The sequence below is a fragment of the Pseudopodoces humilis genome, chromosome 2 (genome assembly GCF_049639895.1).
Source record: "Pseudopodoces humilis isolate 2021_Gansu_Grassland_sample_001 chromosome 2, ASM4963989v1, whole genome shotgun sequence".
NCBI classification, from domain to species: Eukaryota; Metazoa; Chordata; class Aves; order Passeriformes; family Paridae; genus Pseudopodoces; species Pseudopodoces humilis.
The window spans coordinates 81,015,124-81,032,471 of record NC_142201.1 but is presented as its reverse complement, the minus strand read 5'-3'; the positions used below and the strand labels follow the sequence as shown (position 1 = coordinate 81,032,471).

The 17,348-nt window shown below is 42.0% G+C and overlaps 1 protein-coding gene across 3 annotated transcripts in view; it reads right to left on the bottom strand.

Annotated features, from left to right (window-relative positions):
- ME3 (malic enzyme 3) overlaps positions 1-17,348 on the bottom strand; it is a 117,770-nt gene that overhangs the window by 36,937 nt on the left and 63,485 nt on the right. For all 3 annotated transcript variants that reach the window (XM_014253246.2, XM_088051983.1, XM_088051984.1), the window contains exons 2-3: positions 16,524-16,657; positions 15,077-15,226 (exon numbers count right to left, since the gene is read on the bottom strand). In XM_014253246.2, coding sequence (XP_014108721.2) covers positions 15,077-15,226; positions 16,524-16,657 — 284 coding nt within the window. The remainder of the gene's footprint in view (positions 1-15,076; positions 15,227-16,523; positions 16,658-17,348) is intronic.

Below are 17,348 nucleotides of genomic sequence, written 5' to 3'. Positions count from 1 at the left end.
ATTGCTGCCATCTATGTTTAGAAAGCAGTTATTAACTGGGAATTAAAAGTGCAAATTAGTAACATCACTGCATATATTTCAGGTTGTGATACGCTTTTAGGAAGAATGCTATTGTTTGAAGGTAACATTTTCCATACATAATGAAGACACCTATTAAGTGTCTAGCTGTGTGCCTCATACATTCATATCTCTTCAGTACTGAAGGGAGTCCACCAGCCATTTAACCTTTGAAAAACATCCTGAGCTCACAGCAGAAGCTGAAACCCAACTGTCTACCCACTGCTGGTTGTGCAGCTCAATGGAACTGAGAGTTGTTTCATATAAAAGTGGAGAAGGCAGCTGCCCCTTGATTCTGACCCTTGAATCGGGAAGGCAGTGGGCTGGTCTTCAATCCAATCCCTGCTCGGGATTTGCCAGTAGAGAGAGTTCAGCTTGGGTCTTCCAAGATCTGATGACTAGCCTCACTATGCTCCTTGTGAGAGCAGGACTCTCACAGTTGTCGTCGGATTGGCTCGGCTTAGATAGTCTGGTTGGTGACTGAGAACCAAGCATGGAGAGACAGCCCTCTCAGAATTTGAGTTCCCTTCTTTAATATTATGTATTTGATGCTAATTTCTCCTTACTTTACTTCAGGGAAAATCAGATGGCTTATTTTAGACTAACACCCTAATGGCACTACCAGCTTTGCAAGGGAAACCATCAGGAGAGGCAGAAATGGTGATCCATGTGGGGAAAGTGACCTCTCAGTGACACAACCACATCAGGAAGCAGACATGTATCTAAGCAAGCCTTGTATTTCACTAATGCTGAATCTGAGAGCCAAGGGCCCAGGTTGAGTAAAACACCTAATTTTCCAGTGCCTTTAGGCAACCAGCTGAAGCAAGTTCCTGAATCTGGTTGAGGCTCTGTGGTCTCCCATTAGGTGTTCAAGCATTCAGAAGGGGATCCTTCTAGTAGTGAGCAGGAAATCCCTTCACACGTGGAATACGCAGTGACCAATTCTGACAGGCAGTTGAGCAAATTCATGGTAGTTTTGAGATTTTGAGATACAAAGACACATTTAGAGTCAGGGGTCACAGGTACGTCCTCATTTTGTGGTCTCCCTCCTGACAACTACTTATCCACAGAGACATGCTGGCCAATTAGTTAAATAAACATGCCCCAAAATGGCAGAGGGTTTATCTGTCCAAAAATCCCTTCTGCAAGGCAGAAGGAACAAACAAGCTCCACAAAATGAACTCAGCAGAAGTTTTACTGATGAGAGAAGAGGGAAGATTAGCAGCCAGGTTTGTATCAAGGACACACAAACACTCTGAGGGTGGTGTGGCACTTGAACAGGTCACCCAGAGAAACTGTGGATGCATCTTCCCTGGAGATATTCAAGACCAGGTTGGATAGCCTCAGGCAAGATGGTCTGGTGGAACATGTCCCTGTCCGTGGCAAGGGGGTGCACTACATAATCTCTCATCCTTTCCAACACAAACCATACTATGATTCCATGATTATAGGAGGGGTAACAGGAGCAAAAGCTTATTTGAGTCTTTGAGAACAGAAAGGTAGAGCTCTGAATATTAAGAGGAACAGAATGGCCTATGTGGACCAGTAGTAAACAAAAAACATCCAAGCGGCAACAAAATAAATTAACTTGATTTACAACTTGAAAAGATGTAGCCTAAGCCTTCTGAAGGAGAAATGAAACCTCATCAACCTTTATCACCTTTATTCTGCCTTTATCATCATGTCTGCTCCAACACCCTTGGTATTACAGGTGATAAATTGCTTCTGAGAAACAAATGATGCAGCTTTCTTTTAATCTCCTTGGCACTCAATAACAAGGATTCAATTAAAATGTAAAGCTAAAAATGTAAGTAATTTTGATCAAGTCACGTAACACAGGCATTGTGTGGGGCAGAGACACAGTATTTTTCCAGACCAGAAAACTCACCTGTGCCCAGGAACCTGCCATTCTACATGGGTTCAGTCATGCATGGGGACAAAACTACACAAACTAGAGTTCAGTAAAAATTAACTGCCTCAGCAATTTTACTCAGAAAGTAGATGCTGTACCATTATTCCTGGTTAAATAGTAACCTTCAGAGAGCTGTTAGCTTTGTGGGGGTAATTAAAAGTGGGGAGTGCTTCAACCTGCATTCATTAGGGTTTCAGAGCTGCAGTCTCATATACAGTCCATTAATGTCCCAGTTTTCACTACAGCTGCAATTAGTTAAGGTGGAAGTCAGACTGGATTTTATTGTGCCACTGAGCACATCTGTAAGAGTCCAGGAAACTTCAGGGAGAGTTACAGCTTCTTAATTTGTCACTGAGGCAGTATTTCTGTCTGGATGTCAGCAAGTCCAGTCAAACTGCCTGAACTGGACTGCAAGATCCAGCAAACTGAAGGTCACTGCAGAATCCATCAAAGGGCTTGAGTATATTCACCCACAGGATCTTTTGTCATCCCTAAGCCAGGGACATTATCTTTTCTTTTCTGACTTTACCCTGACTGAGTTCACTGCAGTACTCCAGGACTTATAAAGCTACACTGTACCATGTGAGTCATAAGCATCCTGCTCTGAGCCCCAGTACTGGTTAGACCTTGGACTTCCTGATGGCATTCTGTTGTCCCCTAACAATCCCTTAACTACAACTACTATATTATATACTATATATATATTATATTATATATATATAATGTATATTATATTATATACATTATGGAAGAAGTTCAGAGACAAAGAAAACATGGCATATTTGATGGTCAGTGAAAGTGGTACTAGATACTGCTGACTTTTTGGAATAACAATATTTTTTACAAGGGCATGTAATGATAGGACAAGGGATAAAACTCTTTCAAACTGAGAGAGGGCAGGTTTAGATCAGATATTAGAAAGAAATTATTTTCAGTGAGGATAGTGAGGCACTTGCAACATGTTGCTCAGAGAGTTTGGGGACTTGCCATCCCTAGAAGCATTCAAGGCCTTGTTGGATGGGGCTTTGAGCAATCTGACCTAGTGGAAGGTGTCCCTGCCCATGCCATGGAGGTTGAAACTAGATCTTCTTTAAGGTCTCTTCTAACCCAAACCATTCCATAATTCTATGATTCTTTTAGGTATTTGGGAAGGAATTCATTTTAACATGTCTCAGATATTAGAAAAAAGAAATGTCCTTTAATCCTTTCATTCAATACCAAGTTACTTCTTTAAAAGGGCTAAGTAGTATTCCCCTTTCTGACAGTCCTGGTTAGTAATGCTGACTTGTGAACTATTTCCTTTTAGAAAAAAGAGTGAAGCCAGCAGTGCTATCTCTAAAGATATTGTTTGTTTACAGAGAATGTTCATTCCCTAAAGCACAGAGGGGAGTAAAAAACATTATCCAATCTTTCCTCACAGCTCTAAATCTCTCCTCACTTCCCTCTCACCCAGAAGTCTCTCTCTCCCTCCTCTAATGTCTTTTCCTTGGCAATTACTAATGCTCCTGTGGCTATGTTTGCAACCTCTTGGTGTAGACTTGCCCCACTGCTGCCCCTGACGTGAAATCAAACAGAAATCCACTGCAATCAAATGCAATCAATGCCTTTGCTTCATCAAGTTCCATGTAAAACTATGTAAAAGCCATTGCTGTGCTCTTCTTCCAGTCTTGTCCTGTGCTGTGGGTTTGGGCAGCATTCCTGACTTCAATTACCTGTTCACATCTATAAAATTAATGGCCTCCTTACACTTACCATATATGAGTAACAGTCAGCAATTATACCCACCAGTAGTCATATCACACTGGTCAAAACCCACAAAAGAGCAGAGCAAATGATGGCACTGGATCACTGATATATATACTAGCATGAAGCAAAAGAACATCACTATTTGATTTGCATGAACTTCCCTTACTAGCTGAAATTGAAAATGATTGCATTTTTAGGATCTGTGGAGGAAAAGAGAAACCATCAGAAGGACCTCAAAAGCTCCTAAGTTGACAGGAGTTGAAAAACACAAGCAATTCACTCAACTATTGCAGCTTCATCCTTCTCCTCGCTCACTCCTCCAGAGGACTCCTCTCCGAAGAATAAGATACTTGCTCAGTAAGGGAGGAATGTAACAGCGTTATCCAATATTTACTGTCACTACAATGGTCAAGCCTGACCTGACCTTGCTCAGAGTTTGGTATACAGCAGGAAGAACACAAAAAACCTCAGCTGCAAGTTCCACATGCTTTCTGCACAGAGATCAGTCCATCAGCCTTGTTTATTCAGAAAAGAGGTATCTTCTTTAATGGGCTACCAGGCTTTGCCTTATAAAATTTCTTGTTCGGAGAAGAGGAACTGATGGAGGGAAGTAGGTTAAAATGGTAGCTAAGTTACTTCTCAGCCAGCCAACGAAGGGTCCTTCCAAGGAGTCTGTCTCCTTGTGTGTGTGCTGCCATACCAGTGAACTGCAAGAATAAAGGTAACAAAACTCAGGCTTTGTTTAATTTTCTTTGCACTTATTAACTTCTAGTCTGGGTGCTATGAGGGGAACTTGCTCCACAAGCAAGGAGACGATAGAAATTACCGTGTAAGTTAACATTAAGAAAATGCACATATTCCCAATACTTGTATCAGACAAGCAGGCGTCATGAGTAAGTGTTTTTATCTGGATAGGAACGGCTCATTCTTGGAATATTAATAAAGGTTAAGTGTCTCCACTTATAACCTGAAGGTGATGAAATTCTACTCACATAAAAGTCCTTGAGCATTTTAACTTAATTTGGCCTGGACTTCCCTTAGAAGACATAGGAAGTCCATGGGAAATCATTGCTTAAAAAAGCAACAAACAAAAGAGATGAGTCAGATCTTTGCCAGCATCCCAGCCTGCACCAGGCTGCCGTTGAACAGCCATAAAAAAGTTGTGAGACAGCAGCCAGAAACATACAGTTAGTTATAAGGTTGGACAGAAAACAGCTCTGACAGGCATGGCACAAGCTGACCTTCTGCAGTGATCACAGCTATTCCTTACACAAAGGTGTGATGCTCTCTGAAAACCTGGTGCAGGACTGTCTCAGAGTAACACTGAAATCCACATGTCAAAATTATTTTCACATTCAGGAAATGAAAAACCAAGTTGGCTTGTCACGGTGGAAGGATGCTGACTGCCACTGCATGCTGCTCTGTGCTCTTTGCAGTCTGGCTGAATTATACCCCCAGCCCAGCTGACTGGTAGGTATTTTGGCTGCCCAGGGTTGCAGAAGGGACACACGTGAAGGCGGGATCAGCTGATGGACTTGGCTTTTGTTGTGTACTAACCACAGAAAACTCACTGCTGTGCCAGAGGAACTGGCTGGAGGAGCCACTCTGGATTTAAGGCCAGTCTGTGCTAGAGATGAAATAAAATGTGGCTACAGTAAGGGCCTACATTTGGTTTTATTTATTTTCACTTTCAAAACTCATGTTAAAAATTGACAGGTTGAGCAATATGAGCCTTAGGGACATTTCCACCAGCTGCACCCCCACTGTTGACTTTTTTTGGTTCTGGTCTCTGCCAGAACAGGACAAAAGGCTTCAGAACAACAAAATAAACTTTGAAATTGCTTGGCTGTTTTAGGGAGCTTGAGATTACAAATGCCTGTGGGCTACAGACTTTGGAGAGAAAGTATGTGCTAGCATGAACTGACTTGTCTAAATACAGTACAATTAATCATCAGATTGGACAAAATCTCTGTGATGATTCATCAGCTAATTTTTTTTCAGATTTGTCTATAATAAAGGCCAAGAAATTTTCATTGTTTTAGGTAATTTTCTTTGTAAACTGTAGGCTGCTGACCAGTACCCTGAGGTAAGAATGAAAAAATAAAAGAAACCAAGTACAATCAACTATTAGTGAAATCTATACAGAGACTTACAAGGCAATATATGTATAATTTAAATACAGTAAGAGATTTAATTTCAAATGATCTGCAACAGGAATAACTTCATTACTACAATAAATGTCCTTAACATTGTCACCATATATTTTAGGTAGGAAACCCAAAATTCAGTGTGGAAGCCAGAAGATGCAGGCTCCAAGGTACAATAATGAAAGATTCAGTATCCACACAACCCCCCTAAACCCACACTGGGAAATCTCCATGATCCCAAAGGACTGAAAGGTACTAAGCTGTAGGAAACTTCCAAAGATCAGGAACAGAGAGATTTAAGTGAGCACATGAGTGCAAGCTGTAGCTCTCCCCATGCTTTGGCACAGTCCAACCCCTGCCACAGCAGGAAGGTGCAGACCACAGCCTAAAGCAAACCTTTTGGATCCATCTCCTATCTGCCAAATTATTAACACCCACCATTACTTTTAGCAGTTTTGTTTTTTTTCTTCCCCAGGAAAAGGGCAATTATACTGTGTCTTCTCTTGCCTGCTAGCTCATTTCAACAAATTTATCAGAAAGGCAAAGGTCTCAAAGATGTTTGTTCCCATACCCTTTTATGAAAATTACTATTGAGATAAAGAGAAAAGATAAAGGGGTTCATGTCCTCATCACTCTGGGACATAGACCTTACTCTGACTATTATTCTGACAGCTGCCCAAAAACACAGTTTGCAGCTGCCCACAACATATGCTGCTTCCCAGCAGTGCATGTAGTACTTTAGTACCTGCTCAGCCCTTGCTAGCAAAGCCTTAGAGCTTTCCTGGGCTGCATGAATAAGCAGAAGCAGAAGCAGAAGGCAGAGAAATGGAGGAAAAAAGGTGACTGTAGAGGAAACCAAATGAAAAACCAGAATGGTTATGGGCAGGATAAAAAAGGCACAAATAGAAAATCAAGGGAACAGTAAGCAGAGCACTGAAAACTGTGCTCACTGCTCCCTGAGGAAGAGGTGAGGGAAGGGGAGGAGCACAAGCTGGTGTAGGTGGCTATGCTGAAACACAGATGGACATGAAAAAAAGATGAAGGGTATGTGGAAAGGAACATAAGGTTTCACAGATACAAAATGTTAGGGGACAGTCTACAGAAAGCAGGAGGAATCCCAGATTTATTTGTTCTGCTAGTCAGGCATCAGCCTAAAGAATAAATATCCTTTCTTCATCTCCAGGGGGAAGTTGATGGAGAAAGACCAACTCAGTACATATTGTTATTGGTCATTATGCAGCAATGTGAAAAGGCAGAGGGTTGGAATCAGGTCCCCAGTGGATCTCTGATATCCACATTCTAGGATTAAGGCAAGAGGCAAATAAACCCATGTTGCTCTTGGCTTGTCATGAGCTGCTTTTCCTACTGTATTCTCAGGACAGGATTCTCTGGTTGAACCAGAGAACTGCCATAGCATAAATGGCATAATTCAACGATTAAATCCTCCTTGTATTTTAAAACTTGACAACCCCAAATTTCCCAGTGTCCTTTCCAGTAGTAGTGTTTCAATACTGTTTAGGAGGACCTCCAAGAAGGTCTGTCTCTGTAAGGATCATGCTGCTGGAGCCAAGGACTGGGTAAGAGCAGGTCTGCAGTATGGTATCTGACTCTGGCTTACCCCAGATCTCCCTTCTTGCTAATGTGCAGGAGGGAGGGGGAAAGACCAGACTGCCTTCTGCCTCCCACAAATAAATTTACAGATGCAGTTGGGTAAAGACCAGGCATTGAGGTGAGACATAAGTTTCCACCATCCAGGGATTCCACCAACCGGCAAGTGTCAGCATTTCTCAAATTCAGTAACCTTTGCTGCGTTTAAGCTCATTATGCTCAAGGGGCTTGATATTCTTTGTTCAAAAACGATTTTAAGTGTAGGAAAATTTGACTTGGCCCTGATTTTCCTCTGCATTTTTGGAGGTTCAGTTCTGCACCTGACTGTGTGCTGGATCCTGGAAGTACCTCAGTAACTGGAAAATTACAGGATTACAAAGAGAAGTACACTGAGATGGTCAATCAGTGCTGTTGCTCAGTTGATTTTGACCAAGGAGCTCTTATCTGCTTCACTGCTAAGCACACAATGTATTCTGTTTTACTTGATAGTGCAGAGGTTAAGGTGGGATCAAAAACCCCTGGGAAGTTAAATTAAGTCCTACCCTGATTATATTTCCTTCCTGTGCTGTGCAAATTCTTCCAGGACCCACACCTTCCCTTTTAAAGTACACTGCAGGGAGCCCCAAGAATGAACACAGAATTAGGACAAAGTTTGACAAAGGAAAGAAAGATTATTTTCACAATACTAGAGAAATCAGCTTCGAGATAAATGAAATATGATTTGGTATACTTTTAGTGAATCCACCTAATTAAAAAAAATCTAACTAAAACTTCTGCTATAAATTGCAGCAAATACAGAAAATAGCAGCAGCTTTTATATGAATTCTTCCATAATCAGGTCATAGAATCATAGCATCACAGAACTGTTTGGTCTGAAGGGGACCTTAAAGATAATCTTACCATGGAAAACCTCTTGCCATGGGCAGGGACACCTTTCCCTATACCAGGTTGCTCAGAGCCTCATCCAATCTGGACTTGAATGCTTCCAGAGATGGGGTATCCACAGCTTCTCCTGACAACCTATGCCAGTGCCTCCTCACCCCCACAGTAAAATACTTCTATCTAATCTCAACCTACCCTCTTTCAGTTTAAAACCACTGCTCCTTATCCTATTACCACATGCCTCCATGCAAGCGCCTCTCCAGCTTTCTTGGTACTGCAGGTGCTATAAGGCATCCCTCCCTGGAACCTTCCCTTCTCCAGGCTGAACAACCCCAGCTCTCTCAGCTTGTCTTTACAGGAGAGGGTCTCCAGCCATCTGAGTGTCTCAGTGGCCTTCTCTGACCTCTCTACAACAGGTTGTTGTCCTTCTTGTGTTGGGGGCCCAGAGCTGGGCACAGGCCTCCAGGTGGGTCTCACCAGAGCAGAGCAGATAGAGAGGAGAATCACTTCTCTTGCCCTACTGGCCACTCTGCTTTGGATGCAGCCCAGGATATGGCTGGCTTTCTATGGCTGTTCCCCAGCCCAATGGATACTGCTGTCCAAGGTTTTCATGACAGTCAGCATCATTTCCCCTCAAATTTACATCCTGGTATTCATTATTCAAAATAATTCTTCTCCCTCCTCCCTGTCTTTGGCATTTTTTGTTTGAGGTGGAGTTGTTACTTGTGTCAGCAGCATAGATTTATGCCAGAACAAAGGAGAACACATTCTCTTGTATTTCCTTCACCAGGTCAACCTCTTTCTTTTGGACAACTCCACCTCTTCCTTCGAGAGCCTCCTGGTAAATCAGGGAATTTCAACAGACTTAAATCACCTCTGACAGGAGCAGAAAGCATGACCTTCATAAATTAACATGAGATTTGCTGTTAAGTTCTGTGGGCCTGACATTTTAATTCATGCCCATAAAAGTTTCTCATGGTTGTTAGAGCCAGTGCATACACATTTTTCTCAGGAAATGCAAGGAAGAGAAAGTCTGGAGATACAGAACAAGGAGCACTGACTGTTTTCTAATGAAAACACAGAGCTAAGCCCTTTTTCACTTCCTTTTCCACTCATTGCAATGTAGAAACTGTGTTACAGCCTCAGACCCACACTGTTCCATTCCCCAGCCTGCATGGAACCTCAGATCAGGACCAATACATCAGCTCTTCTATCAGAAATTCTCAGAATTGAGAAGAACTCAGAAGTTCCAAACAGCCATTTTCAGCAGCCTTGGGCTCCCTCTGCATGAGCTACTTTCTCCTCACCTATTCCAATAGTGGTCTTCACCCCCTCATTCAATAACCTTGTCCCATACCAGTAACTGTCTCCCCTACCTGTGCCCTGACAGCCTCTTCAGGGCTTCCTGACTACACATGGTCTCTGTGAGACCTTCCATGGACATTCCCTTCCCTTCAGTCAGTTTGGGTGTCTGGGCCAATGTTACCTAAACACATTGTTAAACACATTCCTCTTCTCATGCACTGACTTCAGCTGCCTCTGGAAGAAGGCTGAACTAGGCTGATGGCAACAGGAGAAGTTACAATGACTGGAGTTTTTACAAGTAGAGATTATCTAAAGGGGTTTCAAAACAAACTTTCAAGAGGACAATAATCCAAATCCCAGTCTTCCCACTCACTTCTGATCTCCAATGTTTTATAGAAGAGGGAATGGACACAATTCTGTGGTTAGGAACAAGTCTATAGGATTTACACTTTTGCTTTAATTCCATTTGGTTTGGTCTTAAAGTCTCCAGACATGGCAGGTAACTTTCCCTCCTGCTGCTCAGACAGCACAAAAAGAAGTCACTCATCAGAACCAGACCTGCTGACAAGACAATTCTGCAGACTGACTGATGTTTCATTTACTCATTTTTCATCAGAGACACAGATCATTATTCTGTCAGACTTAATTTTCACACCATCTGCATCCTGTTAGCTTTCTCCAGGTTCAGCCTAATCCCAACATGTTTTGCATTGTTCTGCAAGCAGTTCTCAAGGATATTTACATTGTAGGAAAAAAAAAAGTGAACTTAGGCAAGTTTTTTCTGTCCCCACAACCTTTCTCCAATGGTGATACAACCACCTTTTCCAGTTGTACTCTCAGGGGATGCCAAAAGCTTTTGAGAAGCAGCTGACAACTTTATACTATTAAATACCACTATGTTTATAAATTAACTAGTCTTGAGAGACTGTGGTCTTATGCGACTGTAATAAGCTATCCCTCACTATCACAGAAGAAATAAAACCCTGATTCCGTGCCCTAAGTTTGCTCTTTACTATCTCTTTGTGAAGAAGTATAATCCCTTTCAAAGATACCGCCACAATTAAAAGAGATCCTCGGACTTAAAACATACCTTTTAAATAGCATTCTATGTGTTCAGTCCTGTGCTCCATAAGTACCCCCATGGTACTCACTAAGTGCATTTTACATTAAAAAAAAAAGAGCAAAAAAGGAAAAATAAAAAATCAAGATACTAGTACGCACTTTTTTTTGGTAGAGGCTTTGTATCCTTACCCTAAAGCAAAAAGGATTCTCAACCACAATCTGAAGGCTTACAGTGGTAGTAGAAGCATTTTCTAAGGAAATGGTGACTGTCTGTTAACGGGATCAATGAACCAAGATTCCTCCTTCCTTCCTTCATTTAGTGTCTCAAAGTTGCAAGCCTTGCTCTGTCACATTTCATTCTTTACTTCTGATAAACTTCTAATTAGGATAAGGAGTTCCTGGGCTTTGAAAAGCAAACACTTCCAAGGCCCATATTCCTTACTACCTCGGATAGGAAAGCCAGTTTTGTTATCACTGCTGCTGAACATAAGCAAACCTGGCCCCCCACGCCTTGAGCAGCTTGCTTCTGCTTCACCACATCAGCACAGCTCCTGGCCACGTGAACTGGCTATTTGGATTACTGCCAGTATGGCCCAAAAAGGACTTGGATCTGCCCAGATTTATCCTTGAACCATCACTACACAGCAGCACGGACATCTGTGGAGGCATGGGGATGGTGGGAAGGAGGAGTTGAAGGGATGCCAGGGATGGATTGCAGGAGACAGACTGCAAAGCTGCATGTGTGCAGACATCGGATCTGAAGCTGTACAACTCTGCAAGAAACCTCCCTTAAGTCTGGATTGCCTTTGATCATTATACACTGCAACAGATATATTCTTTAGATGAAACAGGTCTTGTCACCTTGGGACCTCTATTTTCAGTCACATCCTTTGCATATACATCTGGGTCCCCTCACCACCATTACAGAACTTGTGAGTCAAAGAGAGCAATGGATTTTCGTAACAAAACTGCAACCGCAAGACGCAAAATGAGGAGGAGCATAACCTGAGAAGTGCCCGAGAAGTGAGCATGTTTGCCTGTCCTAGTCCTGTACTCCTCCTGTTACTGGCCACAGCTGCAGACAGGACCTGTGCATAGGAAGACTTCTCTTCGGACGTGTTACTCTTCTTTTGTGCTTATTTAACATGGTTTGATCACAGAACAGAGATTTTGACAGGGCCCTTAATCATTACTGCAAAAAAGGTGCTACTGCTTAGTACTTTAACCTGTACTTACAAATTGCATAATAATTTATATTTCTTATTTCAAAAATTCAAAATACAAAATCAAGCTGTACTTTAGCCTGAAGGTTATAATGCTTATTACATGGCTTTAAATAAACAAATATTGTTAAATTACTAGGGAGCTGGCTGGAAAACAAGATAGGAAAAATGTATTAAACACAGACACCTTCCAGCAAAAACTTCATAGCTCTTAGGCAACAGTGCCTGGATGTATTTTTTATAAATTTTATGGTTCCACCTCTATTTCAGTCATTCTAAATCTCTGAGGCTTAATCACATAGGAAGAAGTCTGAGGTCAATGGAAAAAAAGAAATCCTGTCAGAAGAATTTTAAGCAACTAGTAAAGAGAAAGGCAGTAGGAGTTTGGGGAAGGCAGAGAACCTGCTAGGGCATCAGGACCTATGCCTGGCCCGCCAGAAGAAGTGGGGAAACTGTGGGCATCATAGATAAGCATGAGAAGAGTTGAATGCTTGCAAGTGTTTTTGTTCCTAGTAGCTCTTTTCTACTGTTAAATATAGAAAGCCTGTTCATTTAGACTGTTAGCTGGATAGCTTTTTGAAAGAGAAGAACACCAGGTGTCTTTATCTGCTCCATTTGGAGCAGATAAATCTGCGAGCAGGGAGTATGCTGGAGCCTAGCCTGGAAGGAGAACTCTGTCCATTGGCCCCATAAAAGTGCAGGTTAGAGGGGTTTACCCTTTAAAGGTTTGCATATAAAGACTAAGAAAGCGAAAAGAAGGATTGAGTACTGCAATTACAACAACAGTATCTGACAAACAAAACCTGCAGCCATGTAAACATAGAAAAATGTGCTCTGAGAAATGATTCTGAGAGGAGCTCTTCTGGACATTCCAGGACTGTTTTTAGATGCTGGTGTACAAGAGCTGCTTTGAAAGCAAGTTAAAGTGCACTGTAATCTTTCCAGGCTCAACCTTCAAGTTGCACTAGTTGCAACCTTCAAGCTAAGCACTAATGGGGCTGAGAAAGATCCTAGCATAGGTAAAAAGCTAATTGTGTCCAAAGGTTGCTGCCACTGTGGCCACAGATAGACTGCATAACAAGCTGTGTTTTTGCACATCCATCCATGTTGGAGCACAATGTGGGGTTTTAAAATGGAGATTTTAGCACAAGTATTGGCATCCTACCTGGAACTATGTGTCTTTCAGGCCAACTCCTAATGTATGTAATATGCTCCAGGACAGAAAATATATACTCCAAGACAGTTAGAGTCAGATTGAAAAAAAATAGCATATACATACACTTCCCATTTTAATCTCATCACTTTACACAATACAACAGCTCTTTTCTTTTCACAACAAAAACATTCTTCTGCTAAAACAACCTTGATTACAACCAAATCTGAAGCTAGGCTGAAATTCATTCTGTATCTTCAGGGAAACAAACTCCTCACCACAGGAAACCAAATGTACCAAGGACATGGCCATTTGCTCTTTCCTGAAGAAGCCATGGGCTGGAGTCCAGAAAAGACCCAGCCCAAGTTTAGCAGCAAAACTGCTGGACCATGAGAACAGGCATTCCTATCACATTGGTAAAATAATGTGGATTTAAACCACGAGAAAGACGTGAGCTACAGGAAGGGGAATTCTCCAACAGAAACAACTTCAGAAAGAGTTCAGTATGTGGACAGACATCCCCGCTTTCCTGAAGATAACAGTGGATGGAAAATAAAAGAAGCAAAGCTCTCCAATATTGTTTTAACTTATTGCAAGGTAAAGGCAGCCGGAAGGCAAAGATGACACAGTGGGTGTACAGCAAGAATTGCTGCATGAATATTGATTAGCTGAGAATCAGCAGTTGCTGCATTAATATTGATTAGCTGAGAACCAGCAGTGTGCTCTTCTCTGCCTGACAGTGCTCACAGTTCAAGACCTGGAGACACAATCTGGGCTTTATTATCTCTGCTCCCTTTTATTCATGCCCAGAAGAAGTTAGTGTCCTCCCCTATACAAAGTGCAGATCCTTCTCCGGTTTCCTCATACACACTGAGGAGGAGGAGGGGATAAGATCAAGGCTTGGAGAGACGAATGACTTCACCACAGCTCAGCAGATCCACAAGTTGCACATCAAGGCACAGAACACAATTACCTGGCAAAGACACAAGCCTGTGCAATAGCAATCCTGAGGAGCAGCTCATGTGAAGGAATTCACTGGCTTTATTAGGAATTTTCATGACAAGCAGGAAGCAAGCATGTTTGCCAAGATAATCTTATACATAAAATGTCATTAATTATCTTGTCTACACAGCCCTTATGTCTTTGAGGTATGCCTCAGGGACTCCCTGTGACCTAGACTCAGTAGAACTTACCTCAGCTGTCCCATTGGTGGCACTAGTCTCAGCTGAAACTGCAGTGAAACCTCTTGCTTGTGAAAACCCTTGAAAATGGTACTATTCCATTCCTTTACTTTGCAAATTTATATAGCAAAAGCTTAAATGTTCATCTGACATTTCAAGGACATTAAAAACTAAAAGCCTGCAAAGAAAACTGAACCACACCATTGAATTTTCAGGCTAAGTTAAAATGCACTTCAGAAAGCTAACAAGGGATTTATCAAAGCATTAATTATTAAAAAGAACTATGCAGAATGGGGTCTTCCAACATGGTACAGAGTGTTTAATGTTGCATGAATTTATACAGTGACTGTTCTGAGCAGAGAGGGAGGCACTGATGCAGAGCATCATCTATGAAGATGATTCTAGTGGGGTAGTTTATGGAAGTGCATACAAAAGTTCAAAATCAGCACGATGTATCCAAAACCCAACAATTACTCAAAACAGCATTGCAGAGGGCACTCAGTGCTCCTGAGGCAGCAGATGGGGAGGGGTGCAGCCCTAAGTTCAGCAAGCTGTTTAGGGACTGTACAGCACTGTTCAAGAACAAAACCACTCTGTTCACTGTTTTTAGGAAGAAGTCAGAGCTATTCTCGACTCCCCAACTCATCATCAAGTGTACACACACGAAGCTGCTTGATGGTTCATTTTTGATGAGGGACTGGGTTTTAGATGTTTTGGGCCACCCACATAAAGATGGTGTCAATACAAAAGAAACATTCACATGAAACTGAAAAAAATTCAAACACAGTCTCTTCACTCACCGTGGTTTCCTGAAAGCCAAACCATATTGCTGACAAGCCAGGCCAACTGTTGGGGTGTAAACTATGGGCATGAATTTCTCAATATCAGAGGTCAGCACTCGGTAAAAAAGCTTCTCATTTCTGTCTTGCAATGTCATAAGAACAATATACCTTTAAAGCAATAAAAAACAGTTTTATAGTTACGTATCAGTATTTACGGTAGCTCATAGTTTCACAAAAAGCAGTCATTGGCTCACTCAGTATGCACTCAGTTCTCCCAAGCCCTGACACTCCTTTCATCATGAGCAGGTACTTAGAGCAGAATTTCCCAGAGGGCCTGGCCAGCTCCACCATACTCAGTGACAGCTCACAAAGACTCAGTAGGGCTGGACGTCACACCCATGCACAATATTAGAATTTTGAAATTTGCATCAAAAGGCATCACACACAGCTATCAATATATAATTTTCAAGATTTGTGACACAGAAAAGCCAATGCAACTGGTCTACAGGGTAAGAGTCCTACTGCTTCAGTCCTCATATCAACAGCAACTGAAAGAGATGGAGATGCAAACCCTGCTGTCCATCACAGCAGGAAACAAACAGCATCTTCCATCAGTAACCCTGATGAACAATACTGGATGCAGTGAAAACTCAGAAAGATTAGCTGATACGCTATTGCTTCTGTTTTCTTTCTATTTTTTCCTACATTCTGACAGTTTTTTTCTCTTCTTCTATCCAGTGTTTTAGTTAATATATTGGGGAGCATACAGATAGGTACACGAACTACATGAGTTCGTTCTATTTTCAGTGCTCTGCTTTTTTCTTGTACCCAAAGTATACCAGAACTCTCCAGTAATGTAGTGGTAGAAAAAAGTAAAATCAGTGGACCTGATGGACCAGGTCCAGAGGAGGGTCATGAAGATGATCAGTGGGCCGGAGCATCTCTCCCCTATGAAGACAGGCTGAGAGAATTGGCCTTGTTCAGTCTGGAGAAGGGAAGGTACTGTGGACATTTTCTAGCAACTTCCAGTACGTAAACAGGGCCTAAATAAAACCTGGAGAAAGACTTTTTACAAGGGCATGTATTGATAGGACAAGAAGGAATGGCTTCAAACTGAAAGAGGGTAGTTTGTGAGTGTGGTGAGACACTAGTACAGGTTACCCAGAGAAGAAGCTGTGGATGTCCTGGCCCTGGAAGTGTTCAAGAATGGGACTTTGAGCAACCCAGTCAAGTGGAAGGTGTTCCTGCCCATGGCAGGGGGTTTGGAAGTAGATGATCTTTAAGGTCCCTTCAAATCCAAACTACTCTATGATTCTGCTGCTGGAGAATATGGACCGCTGGAAAAAAGTGATTCAGAGGGAAGGAATTGTGTACATTGAAGCAGAATCCACAATTTTTCCTTGAGGCTTTAAAGAACTGAAAGGTAAAAGGGAAAAGGAGAGGAAACAAAATGTTTTTGACATACTTGTCTAGATCATTAGACTTGTTTTCAAAGTTTTTCATCACACGAAGGACTTGAACATCTTGGCTCAGGAAGCAAGGAGGAAGGAGGCCATGAATTCCCAGCTGTAGCCTTTCTTTAAGTGTAAAAGCCATTCCCTGGGAAGAAAAAAAGGAAGGCACATTCAAATGGCATAATATGCACTAATAGCTAGGATATCCAAGAAAGCAAGCAACAGCATACAGCCCTTGTGGGCCTGGAAGCAGTCCTGCCCTGCAGGGAGTGTGGGGTCCAGACCACCCAGACCTGCAGCTTCTGTATTAGCTGTCCAACACCAGTAGTGTTTTAATGACTCACACCCTTTTGCCATCTGAATTTGGTTTATTTCTGTAGTGTCGCTGACTTTACAGTGTACATATACTTAGTGTTTCTTCCACTTCATACTCTTTTTATATTACCTCATTAACTCATGCCTACTAGTTTCCATCACCTTCCTGGAAGCACAGTGATCATACTCCTTTACAGATCACATAACACATGTAGAATCATGGAATCATTTAAGTTGGAAAAGACTTCAAAGATCATCAAGTCTAACCGTTAACCCAGCACTGCCAAGTCCACTAAACTGTGTCCATAAGCATGACATCTACATGGCTTCTAAATACCTTCAGGTATGGTGACTCCACCGCTTCCCTGGGCAGCCTGTTTCAATGCTTGATGACACTTCTCATGAAATCTTTCCAATATCCAATACAAACCCTTCTTGGTGCAACTTGAGACTGTCCCCTCTCATCCTATCTATCACATCTTATCCTATCCTATCACTGGGAGAAGTGACTGACCCCCATT